Here is a 12,519-nt window from a genome sequence, read left to right as displayed (position 1 = left end):
ATTGATAGAAATATGTACCTCTGGTTTTCCCACATTTCCAACATAACTCTGATGCACCCGGAAACATTTTAGCAATTCTTGCTGGTGGGAGATGCCACCTATACAACATTTTATATGTATTTTCCTTGAAAGACGTTGCCGTAGTCATTTTAATATTTTCCCCCCACATTTGTTGCCAACAAATGGCAGCAGATGATTATTTTATATGCCGTTTCTCAGATACCAATTCATTTAAAATAAAATGATACCGTACAAAACAGCTGCCGTGCTGGCATACTTATTAGACAATAACTACAACATAGCTGGACACTTGTCTCCCATGAATTTTTAATATAAGAAAGCATATCATAATCTTCCTATTAATGTAAATTGGATTTAAAACAGGCTAACTTTCACTGGAACATAACTATTTTTTAAAAATACTACCTGTTTAAAACAAGTTAGCATAAAAAGAAAAATCAGAAGCTCACCTGACATGGTCTGTTCAAGCCTATGGATCAATGACTGTTTAGCACATTCAATATCTGGAGTTGGATAATCCAGTATTTGCCTGCACCAAACGAGCGGACTGATTGATTTTTGCACTGGGGTCGCTTTCTTCTTTGGTGACATATACAACCTGGTGGAAATTAAAAGACACGAACATTACATAGGGATATACAGTCAAATTAGAACTTCAATATATTGTTCTTTTTAACAAAAAGCACAAGGCAAAGAGTTTTCTTTTAAGTGCATTTTTTTCTCTGTTTCCTGGAAATTAAAGAGACTGCCTTTCCCTGATTGAATGTGCCCACCTAACCCAGTTAGTGCCTTCATGGGATCTCCAGATACCAGGGGAAAGAGACTCTGAAGGCAGGCACTCTTCGTAGGGCTCCCCTCTGGGACACATTATTTTTGGAAGTAATAAGAGCCCTTCTTCTTATACTCTAGTTTTCTGGAGAGCTGTCAAGATCCAGCTTTTGGGGAATTGATTCGGGAACCATTACGTAACTTTTTCGTTTCATTATCGTACTACAAAGTTTATATTTTATATTGTTTAATTATAGTTGGCTGTATGATGCACATTGTAATCACCTAGAGCAGGGGTCTGCAACCCGCGGCTCTGGAGCCGTATGTGGCTCTTTCATCCCTCTGCTGCGGCTCCCTGTCGCTCAAAATATACATCACAACCGTCAATGTGCGACACCCGCCGGCACATTTATTTATTGAGCTGTTCGACCCATTTTTTTTTTCTGGAGTTCAAAATGTTTTTGTTGCATGCAGAAATAAAAATGTGTTTTCTCTGTAGCAGGTCACTGATTTCCTAAATGCAACACACTATAGTTTTTTTATACATAGCATAAAGGTAAAAAATGATATATGCAATGTTATTTTCATTTTAGATGTCAAAAGGGTTTTGTGGCTCCCGGTATTTTCTTTTCTGTGGGAAACGGATCCAAATGGCTCTTTGAGTGTTTAAAGTTGCCGACCCCTGACCTAGAGTCCAGCAAGGCAATGTGATTGATTGATTGATTGATTGATGGGCAGATTGCCTGCCCTCCAGGAAAAAAAAATATCAGATGAATGTTAATTTCAGTATGCAAAAACAGATTTTATTAGTTCAATATAAAGCATGGGAACTGTCAAAACAGTTTATACAACAAAACAACTTCTTAGATATCCACAGCCTTTTCTGTGCATAAGTAAACACTCAGAAATGATATGGAATACGGTTTAGGAAATTGAGGTGAGATGGTAGGAAACTTTAAAAAGCAGCAGCTCTTGTCCATTTTTGGGGGGGTGGGGGGAAATTTTCCAACATGCAGGGAAGTTTTGCTTTGTTAAGGGGGCATAGGAGCTGAAAGATGAACATTACAAAAAGGGGATGGGAAGACAAAGTTAAAGGCAAACAGTGTAAGTCTAAAATCAAGCTTACACAATAAACTGAAAGCCCAAATAATTTGACTTCAATTCAAAACTGCTTGTAAAATAAACTGCAAGATAAAATATTATATGAAGTATTTTAATACTTTAAACATTTTAGGGCTTGACATAAAGCTTCAATCTAGTGTTTTCAGATAGTTTATGAAACATATTCAACATCCAAAGAATGGGCAGGTACTTAATGAACGGACTTGTTAAGTTTTAAAATACTTTTAAAGTCTCAGTTAATAAAAATGTCTTTAATTGGACCTTATGTCAAAAAAAAATAAAAAGCACAAAATCAGTCATCCTATTCCAAAGAGTCTACTACCAAGGCAACACTTATTCATTTCAATAAGGAGGGTGGAAAACTAACATAGGAAAAAGAATTACAAGAACTGTATACATTGTTCATTGAAAGTGTAGGCATAAACAATTAATACAGAATTGCTATTCTGTATTCTGCATTATATTTGTAACTTTTTATCATTCATTCTACAATTGTAACTAGTTATGAATGAAATATCATTTCCCCATATTTAACACTCATATAGCAATAGCACTAGACTTATATGCCGCTTTACAGTGCTTTACAGCCCTATCTAAGCGATTTACAGAGTCAGCCTATTGCCCCCAACAAGCTGGGTCCTCATATGCACACTTTACGGGGACGTGATGGCTCAGCGGTTAAGAATCTGAGTTCGAGACCTAAGCGCCACGTGATGGCATGAGCACCCATTCTTGCCCCAGCTCCTGTCCACCTAGCAGTTCAAAAGCATATAAATGCAAGTAGATAAATAGGTACCACTTTGGTGGGAAAGTAACAGCGGTCGGTGTTTCTCTGCACGCTCTGCATTGCAGCGCGATGTCATGATGGCCACATGACTATGGAAACATCTTCAGACAACAGGGGTGTCAAACTCAAGGTCCACGGGCCGCATCTGGGCCGCAAGGTGCTTAGATCTGGCCTGCAGGGCCGCACTGGAAACAGCGAAGAACCAGCCTGCAGTGCCTCTGCCAGCAAAAACGGAGCTGTCACAGCCAAAACCGAAGCTCAAGAAGGCAGCGGGTGGCACTCCCAACTCCGTTTTCTCTGGCAGAGGGCAGCAGGAAGCCGTCGCAGCTGAAATGGAACTCGGGAGCCCATATTCGCTGGCAAAGCTTTCGGGTCATCACAGGCGCCCCCGACATGAGTGACATCGAGCTGGCCATGCCCATCCTGGCCCCCCCAAGGTCAAACACAACCCTGATGCGGCCCTCAATGAAATCGAGTTTGACATCCCTGCTGTAGGGAATGCCAGCTGTGGACTAGACTATGAAAACAATAAAACAGCACGCCACCACCACAATATTGCCAAAATATCTTCACTGATTTAAGCAAGAATTAATGAAAAGTTGATTAAGGAAATAATGCATTTCGGAAAATAGTTCATCAACTTTTTTTTCCCATTATCAAAACACTGGAAATTATCTACAGGAGAGTGTACATAGCTCAATAGGAAAATATCAGGCTGCGGAGAGAAAATTACACTTTTTATGAAGTTTTGCTGTACTTCAGAAAAGAGAATGAACACAGTCAAATGAATTAAACATGTAGAAAAGAGTTAAACTAATCAATCAGCAGCTAATGACCTTAGGATAGTATTTTTATTCAGAAATTTTATTCTGCTTATTTGAGAATTAATACTGAGAAGTACATACATGACTGTACCATCGAAGAAAAATAAATTTAAAACGAGTTTATCTGTGTTCAGTTCAAAATTATAAAATTAGCCTAATGAATCACACTGCAGATGAATGAGATAGGAGAGTGGTTCCCATGCTTCTAAATATATGCTTGAATATATATATTTTAATTACTTAAATGTACTTGGGCTGTGCCTGTCAAGAATGAAGCAAATATAATGCATGGGTGGGAGGAGAAGCATTTACAGTACTCAATCATACAAGCAATATATACAAAAGGACGAAATCGCTCGACACCCCAATTTTAAGTGAAAAAGTCTTGCTTTGTTCCTTTAAGCTACCACAATCAAATGACATCATGCATCCTTAATATAATCTCCTATTCTATTATCTAATTTTGGTGCTAATGAACACATCCACCCTGACTCACCATAATAGAAAAATAATTTAAATGTACCCTATTATTTGTGTGTGTGAGACTGCATATAGAAAGCAATATACAAATAAATATAAGGTGAAAGAGAATTGGGAGAGAATTCAAGGCTGAGAGAAAAAGGCATTCAAAGTCACTATGATCTAATTTTTTTTCAAAATTGGCAATTTTAAGACCATTAAAACTTCAACTCCCAGAACTGACAAACACTGATCTAATTCAGTCCAGCCCAACCCAACCCACCCCGTTGTCCAACCAGAGTTAGACCATACAAACCTCACCAGTTCTAAAAATCTGTGTGCGAATTTACCATCACACACACGTATGAGATAATGGAATGAGAAAAGGCGCAACCCGCCCATTCCACACCCCAGTGTAGAAATAGGCTGATTCAAGGCATCACCCAACCCAACTGTGTCTTTTCCCAGTTAACCAGTGTGTCAAGGCCCAGCAAGGAAGCTCCCCAAACCATCTTTCCTGCTCTCCTTAAGCACGTGCAAAGAAGGGAAAGGCTGTGGGGAGATTCCTTATGGAAGACCCTTGTAGGGAGATTCCCAGCTTTGGGGATCCTTGCTCCCCACAGGGATACCTAGAGTTAGCCAGGCTTTGAGGGTACACCAATATTTGGGGCAGGAGGATCCTTCCTTCCTTCCTCCCTCTATTCGTCTCATTCCTTCTATCCATGTCCTTCTTCCCTTCCTCTATTCATTTCCTTCCTTCCTTCCTTCCTTCTCCTATTTATCGCCTTCCTTTTATACCTGTCCTTCCTTCCTTCATCTATTCATCTCCTTCTACCCATGTCCATCATTCCTTCCTTCCTTTCCTTCCTTCCTCTATTCATCTCCTTCCTTCCTTCATCTCCTTCCTTCTATCCATGTCCCTCCTTCCTTCCTTCGTTCCTTCATTCCTTCCTCTATTCATCTCCTTCCTTCTATCCATGTCCCTCCTTCCTTCCTTCCTCTATTCATCTCCTTCCTTCCTTCCTTCCTCTATTCATCTCCTTTCTTCCTTCTATGTCCCTCCTTCCTTCGTCCTTCCTTCTTTTCTTCGTCTATTCATCTCCTTCCTTCTCTCCATGTCCCTCCTTCCTTCCTTTACTTTTTTCGTCTATTCATCTCTTTCTTTCTACCCATATCTGTCTGTCCTTTCTTTCTTCTCTCCTTCCTTCCATCCTTCCTCTATTCATCTTCCTATCCATGTCCCTCCCTACTTCCTTCCTTCCTCTATTCATCTCCTTCCTTGTCCCTCCTTCCTTCCCTCGTCCTTCCTTCCCTTCTTCCTCTAGTCATCTCCTTCCTTCTATCCATGTCCCTCCTTCCTTCCTTCCTCTATTCATCTCCTTCCTTCTGTCCCTCCTTCCTTCCCTCGTCCTTCATCCTTCCTTCCTTTCTTCGTCTATTCATCTCCTTCCTTCTATCCATGTCCTTCCTTTCTTCCTTTCCTTTCTTTCTACCAATGTCTGTCTGTCCTTTCTTCCTTCTCTCCTTCCTTCCTTCCATCCTTCCTCTATTCATCTCCTTCCATGTCCCTCCTTCCTTCCTTCGTCTATTCATCTCCTTCCTTCTCTCCATGTCCCTCCTTCCGTCCTTTTCTTTCATCTATTCATTTCCTCCTTTCTACCCATTTCTGTCCTTTCTTCCTTCTTTCCTTCCTTCCTCTATTCAACTCCTTCCTTCTGTCCCTCCTTCCTTCATCCTTCCTCCCTTCCTTTCCTCTATTCATCTCCTTCCTTCTATCCATGTCCTTCCTTCCTTTCTTTCCTTTCTTTTTACCAATGTCTGTCTGTCCTTCCTTCTTTCCTATCTCTATTCATCTCCTTCCTTCTCTCCATGTCCCTCCTTCCTTCCTTTTCTTTCTTCGTCTATTCATCTCCTCCTTTCTACCCATGTCTGTCCTTTCTTCCTTCTTTCCTTCCTTCCTTCCTCTATTCAACTCCTTCCTTCTGTCCCTCCTTCCTTCATCCTTCCTTCCTTCCTTCCGTCTATTCATCTCCTTCCCTCTATCCATGTCCTTCCTTCCTTTCTTTTTACCAATGTCTGTCCTTCCTTCCTTCCTTCCTTCCCTTCCCTTCCTTCCCGGTTCAGGTGTGGCGGCCTCCCTCCCCGCAGCGCTGACGCCCCAGCCGCCCCAAAGCCACCCTTGCCCCCCGCTCTCCTCCTCTCCTCACCAGCCCGTCTCGTCCTCTTCGCAGCCGGCCAGCCGCTCCAGCTCGTCGGGCCTCAGCGGCTCCACCTCGTCTAGCAGGCCGCTCTTCTCGGCGGTCCCCCGCGCCGCCTCGGCACCTCGCTCGTCGTCCGGGGGAGGCCGGCGCGTCGGCCCGGCCTTGGAGTTGAGGCCGCGGCTCTCCAGCCCCAGGGGCGACGGCGAAGGGGACGGCGAGGGCTGGGCGGCGGGAGGCGTCAAGAGCAGCGGCGGCGTGCAGGCGCCCGACCCTCCTCCGCCGCTGAGGAGCCTCTTGGGGCTGCCGCCGGGCGCCCCGGCCGCGCTGCGGATGCGGAGCTGCTCGTTCTGCTTCTCCAGCTTCTTCACCAGCTCCTGCAGCTTCCTCACTTCGGCGTCGGCGTTCACGTTGGAGTTGATGTCCTCCATGGCGCCGCCGCCGCCGCCGCCTCTGGCCTCTTGTCAGGCGGCGCCTGCCGCTCCTCAAGAGGCCGAGGCCGCCCGCTTGCTTGCCGAGGCCGACGGGCCCCCCCTACACGGCCGGGCGGGGAAGCGCAGCCTCGCCGCTTTCCCGCCTCCGCCTCGTCGGTTGGCGGCGCCGGGCCCGCCTCAGCTGCGGCCCCGCGCGGCGGAGGGAACCGACACGTAGATCCGGCCGCCGCGGGCCTGGCTGAACCCCCGGCCGGACAATCGGGAGGTGGAGCGTTTTCTCCCTGGAAACCCTCCCCGCGAGGGCGGCCTCCGTGGCTGGGCAGGCGCGCCGGCCTCGGGTTGATGGTGGCCGGGCTTTTTTCCGTCCCCCGTGAGGGAGGAAAAAAATTGTCTTGTCCCTCTGAAAAGAACCGGCAGACAGCCATCAGGATAGGCACGAAAGGCCCTTTCTTTCCACCCCCCCCCCAGAGGCGGTGGGGAATCTTTGAGAGGTTTATGACCCGCTTTGTGACCAAGTGGTCCTCGACTTACAACAGTCCCTTTTTAGTGACCGCTCGAAGTTAACAATGGCAACAGCCGCAAGGATTGTCTATGCACAAAATTGGAAAGCAGAGAAAATAACCTTTGGAGGAAGAAGTAGTAATAAAAAAAAAAAAAATTAAGATAGCGCAGAAATGAATGGATTAACTTTGATGATTAAGGATAGAGAATATTTTAAAATGTGGAGTTATTTTTATTATTGGTTGGAGAAGAGGTATAAATGATTAATTATGTAAGTATGTATAAATAAATACCTGATGAGTAGAATATTACGTTAGCGATGAATTGATACTGTGGATTGGATAAGGATCGAGATAGAAGAAATAATACATATACAGAAGAAGAAAGAAATTTTGGAAGATAACACCGAGAAGATGTCACAGGGAAGAGATAACTGATGTATTAAATGTTTGTCTAAAAAATAAAAAACTTTTTTTTAAAAAAAAGTTAACAATGGCAACAGCTGGAACGATTGTCTATGCACAAAATTGGAAAGTGGAGAAAATAACCTTTGGAAGAAGAAATAATAAAAAAAAATTTTTTTAAGATAGTGCAGAAATGAACGAATTAACTTTGATGATTAAGGATAGAGAAGACTCGGAATATTTTAAAATGTGGAATTATTTTTATTATTGGTTGGAGAAGAGATATAAATAATTAATTATGTAAGTATGTATAAATAAATACCTGATGAGTAGAATATTACGTTAGCGATGAATTGATACTATGGATTGGATAAGGATCGAGATAGAAGAAATAATACATATACAGAAGAAGAAAGAAATTTTGGAAGATAACAGAAGATGTCACAGGGAAGAGATAACTGATGTATTAAATGTTTGTCTAAAAAAATAAAAAACTTGAAAAAAGTTAACAATGGCACTGAATAAAAGTGACTTATGACCATTGATCACCTTTGTAGCCTCCCTACGAGATCATGTGATCAGAATTCAGATGCTTGACAACTTGGGTTCATATTTATGACGGCGGCAGTGTCCCAACATCCTGTGATCCCCCTTTTGTGACCGTCTGACGGTCAATCTGACGCCCCAATGGGGAAGCCAGGTTCGCTTAACAACCAGGTGACTAATTTGTCAATCGCAGTGATTCACTTAACAACTGCGGCCAGAAAGGTCGTAAAGTGGGGCAAAACTCACTTAACAAACATCTCACTTAGCAACAGGAATGTTGAGCTCTATTGCGGTCGTAAATCGACGGCTACCTGTGGTTTGGCTTGAGATTGAAGACAGGCTGGGAGAACTTGCTCTGGGGAAAAGCTGGGTTACCATGCGTGTTTTGTGGGTAGGAGAATCCCCATTGCTGCAAATTCAGTGTCTCATCCCAGTGCAAAGCTTAGTTTAGGCTGATTTCAGATATCATGCATTTTAAACGTGTGTAATTTACTTCTGTCCTCCTCGTTTAGAAATAATTCCTGATAATTCTAGACACAAGAACAGTTTTTTTTCCGAACACTATCACTCTGCTAAACAAATAATTCCCTCAACCCTGTCAAACTACTTACTAAGTCTGCACTACTATTAATCTCATCGTTCCCATCATCCATCTCCTCCCACTTATGATTGTATGACTGTAACTTGTTGTTGGTATCCTGAAGATTTATATTGACTGTTTCCTAATATGATTTGATTGCTTATTTGTACCCTAAGACTATCATTCAGTGTTGTACCTTATGGTTTTTGATGAGTGTATTTTGTCTTTTTATGTACACGGAGAGCGTATTGACCAGGACAAAATCCTTGTGTGTCCAATCACACTTGGCCAATAAAGAGTTCTGTTCTGTTCTGTTCGGTTCTGTTCTGTTCTATTCTATTCTGATGCTTGGCAAATGGTTCATACTTATGACGGTTGCAGTGTCCTGGGTCATGCGATCCCCTTTTGCAATCACCTAACAAGCCAAGTCAATGGGGAAGTCAGATTCACTTAACAACCGTATTATTAACTTAACAACTGCAATGATTCACTTAACAGCTGTGGTGAGAAAAGTCGTAAATTGTCTCACTTAGCAACAGAAATGTTGGGCTCAATTGTGGTCGTAAGTTGAGAACTACCTGTAACCAATAGAATTTCTTTAAAAATGGCACGTTATAGGCCTCCCCGGGCCTAAGGTTCTAAGTTTCTGAGAGAAGTTGCCCAATCCAAATTATTCATTATTTTAACCAATTTGGTTGCACTGCTTATTATGTTATCTTCATTTATGATCAAGATCTGACAGCATGTGAGCGTAAATAATTGCCCTTTAATATCAAGGCAAGGGGAGCAATCATACCTACGTTTAATGTGGGTAGAATCCAAACTCCATAGGTAAGTAATACCTTTCATGCCCAGAGGTAGAATCCAGTGATTATTGCTACTTGTTGTTGGGGTGAAACGCCTCCATCAGGTTAAAGCCATGCAAAAAAATACATAAATCCTAGATATTTTGTTTTGCTGTTAGGAATTGAAATCCCTATTTGAGTCCGACGTCTGGGCTGAATTCAGGGCAGTGGTGAAATCCAACTTTTTTTACTACTGGTTCTGTGGGCGTGGCTTGGTGGGCATGGCAGGGGAAAATCTGCAAAAAATCTGCAAAATCTCCATTCCCACCCCATTCCAGGGGAAGGATACTGCAAAATTCCCATTCCCTCCCTACTCCTGGGGGAAGGATACTGCAAAATCTCCATTTCCACCCAACTTGGGGGCCAGCCAGAGGTGGTATTTGCCGATTCTCCAAACTATTCAAAATTTCTGCTACCGGTTCTCCAGAACCTGTTAGAATCTGCTGGATTTCACCCTGATTCGGGGGTGGGGGGGGTGAATTAGCTAATAGGGTTCAAGGCTAATTTTTTAAAAAAAGTTTGGTAATAACATGTTTCAGTGACATGCTGAGCCATGTCTCTGGTACAAAATATAGCTAACCTAATGAAACAGACCATAGGCTGGGGAGCAGCTTTCCTGGCTGGTATCCCAGTCCCATTTGCAGTAGCTGGCTGGAAGAAATGTTGAATTGAGACCAAAACCAGAACAAGTTTGACGAGAATAAGAGCCAGATGCAGATGGGTAGATCTAGAGAAACAAAGTTCACATTTTAAAAAGCTGCAGCTTTTGTGGAGATCCAAGAGTGAAACAAGATGTCTCGTTTCTGGCGAACGGAGACTAACCACTTTTTAAAAACCTTGTCATAAAATTGTGGGGACTAATCTAGATAATCATCAGGAGTCAACACTAGGATTCAAAATGGGGGGGGGGAGAGAAAGAAGAGAAAGAGCCCTTCCCTATCTTATCATACCTGCTATAGGTAGTCCTTGACTTACAACATTTTGTTCAAAGTTGCAGCAACGCTGAAAAAATGTGACTTATGACCATTTTTCGCACTTACATCCTTTGTAGCATCCCTGAGCTACTTCCCTCCCCACTCCTGGGGGAAGGATATTGCAAAATCTCCATTCCCATCCACTCCAGGGAAAGGATACTGCAAAACCTCCATTCCCACCCCACTCCATTCCCACCCCACTCTAGGGCCAGCCAGAGGTGGTATTTGCCGGTTCTCCGAACTGTTCAAAATTTCCGCTACCAGTTCTCCAGAACCTGTTGGATTTCACCCCTCTACTGTTGTAGAATGAAGACACCAAACAACATCCCTGGGTCAGCCAGAGATAGTTTTTATTGCGCAAGGTTCAGAGGCAGATTGGTTCTTGCTATCTGAACAAAGGAAAGAGATCTAATACCCGTTTTATACTTTTCCAAGACAAAGGATTTTGCTAGCACAGCAGTTTTCCATATATGGTTAACATACATCCGTTACATGATAATTGACATTTCCTAATTACTAAATTCCTGCCCTAATTTATAGTACATGAGATAATTTTAGCTAATCATCCTCCTTAGTTCTGTATCCGCTGATGCGTAGATTTATGGCTTCCTTTAACTTCTGGTTCCATATGGATGTCCTTACATTCTTGACAGCTAGGTTCTTCAGAAGATATATATATTATCCAGGATGTAATTTATCTGACTTAGTGTAATCTTCCAAACAAGTATTGTTCTTCCAAACCAGCACATTTCTTTCTTACAATAATGTAAATAAGGAGGGCCCTTCAGTGTTCATATAGCTGATCCTGCATCATTCACATTACTACGAAGACTATTTTCATGCCGTTTCCTCTTTCTCCTCAAGCAGACTTCTGCTTTCTGGTTCTTGCATTTGTAATTAAAGCTCCCATGTTTTGGGAGATTGCAATATTGTTGAAGTCGTTGCTTTCCTTTTGTCACATAATACACTAACATCAGTGTAATAAATTCATGCTCCAATATCTAATATGGAAACAAGAGTGAGAGGAGAATGGTGGAAAAGCCATTCCTGGAATTCCTCCTTACTTCCCCCCTCAAAACAGCCTTTTTTAATTTTATTTTTGGAGAAGTTTTATAAATATTGCTAAAAACATTTAATTAGGATAATCTTATTTGAATCCCGGTCAGAAGCAGAGGAGACCCAACACAGAGACCTGTTGGAGAGCAACTGGATTTTAGCAGAAGAAAAGCAAAATTAGGTCCCCTTGTTTCTGGTGGCAGGAAAAGTCACAAAATGGGGCAAAACTCACTTGTCTAGCTGAACTTTAGCTGTTGGACAAAGCTTTAAATTTTGCACATCTCAATTTCATCACCAGTGCCTTTACTCATTTCAATTTGCATAGTCAACAACTTCATTAATTTCATCAAGGATGAAATTAATATTTCGACAATACCTTTGTGTAAATGGCCTAGCTGAGGCTTCAAACACTATGCTGTTCTACTAAGAAAATCTCTTTGACATTACAGATTCGAGGTATAATAAGAGTCTATTAGGATTCGAATGACTTTTTTTTTTCATCCGAGCGTGTTCCTGTATTGATCCATTCGGTTGGGATAGGACTTAATCTACCAGATTGTTGCCTGAGCCTGACATCTGGGCTAAAGGAGAGAGAGACCCCAACTTTCACAAACTTTTTGCCATGGTTGTTAAGTGGATCATTGGTGTTAAGTAAACCATAACATTGTTAAGCAAAACTGGCTTTCCCCTCCCTCTCTCCCACACCATTGACTTTGCTTGTTGGAAGCTCGTCTGGCAAGATCGCAAATGCCAATCCTGTGGTCTGAGGATGCTGCAACCAGCGATGGGTTTCCAATATTCTTATTACCAGTTCGCCCTGCCCGCGCGCACTTGTTTCCCGCCTTCTGTGCATGTGCCCAGCCTCGAAAACGTGCCTAAATAGGATGGCATAGAGTAGTAATGGCTAACATTTTTGCTGTCATGTGCCAAAAGGGCAGGGGAGCATGGAGAGGTCGCCCACGTGCGTGCCTACACCCATAATTCAATGCGTCCCACGCAT

The 12,519-nt window shown here is 42.7% G+C and overlaps 1 protein-coding gene across 3 annotated transcripts in view; it reads right to left on the bottom strand.

Annotated features, from left to right (window-relative positions):
- The window catches only part of SLAIN2 (SLAIN family member 2), a 37,850-nt gene extending 29,919 nt beyond the window's left edge, over positions 1–7,931 (bottom strand). For all 3 annotated transcript variants that reach the window (XM_034411353.3, XM_034411354.3, XM_034411351.3), the window contains exons 1-2: positions 6,189–7,931; positions 471–619 (exon numbers count right to left, since the gene is read on the bottom strand). In XM_034411353.3, the coding sequence (XP_034267244.2) occupies positions 471–619; positions 6,189–6,610 (571 nt within the window). In that variant the 5' untranslated portion in view covers positions 6,611–7,931. The remainder of the gene's footprint in view (positions 1–470; positions 620–6,188) is intronic.
- Between the last annotated feature and the right edge of the window lie 4,588 nt (positions 7,932–12,519).

This window comes from Pantherophis guttatus, chromosome 8 (genome assembly GCF_059756535.1).
Source record: "Pantherophis guttatus breed Tessera chromosome 8, ASM5975653v1, whole genome shotgun sequence".
Lineage (NCBI taxonomy): Eukaryota > Metazoa > Chordata > Lepidosauria > Squamata > Colubridae > Pantherophis > Pantherophis guttatus.
The sequence above is the reverse complement of the archived record's forward strand: the minus strand, read 5'-3'. Positions and strand labels throughout refer to the sequence as shown.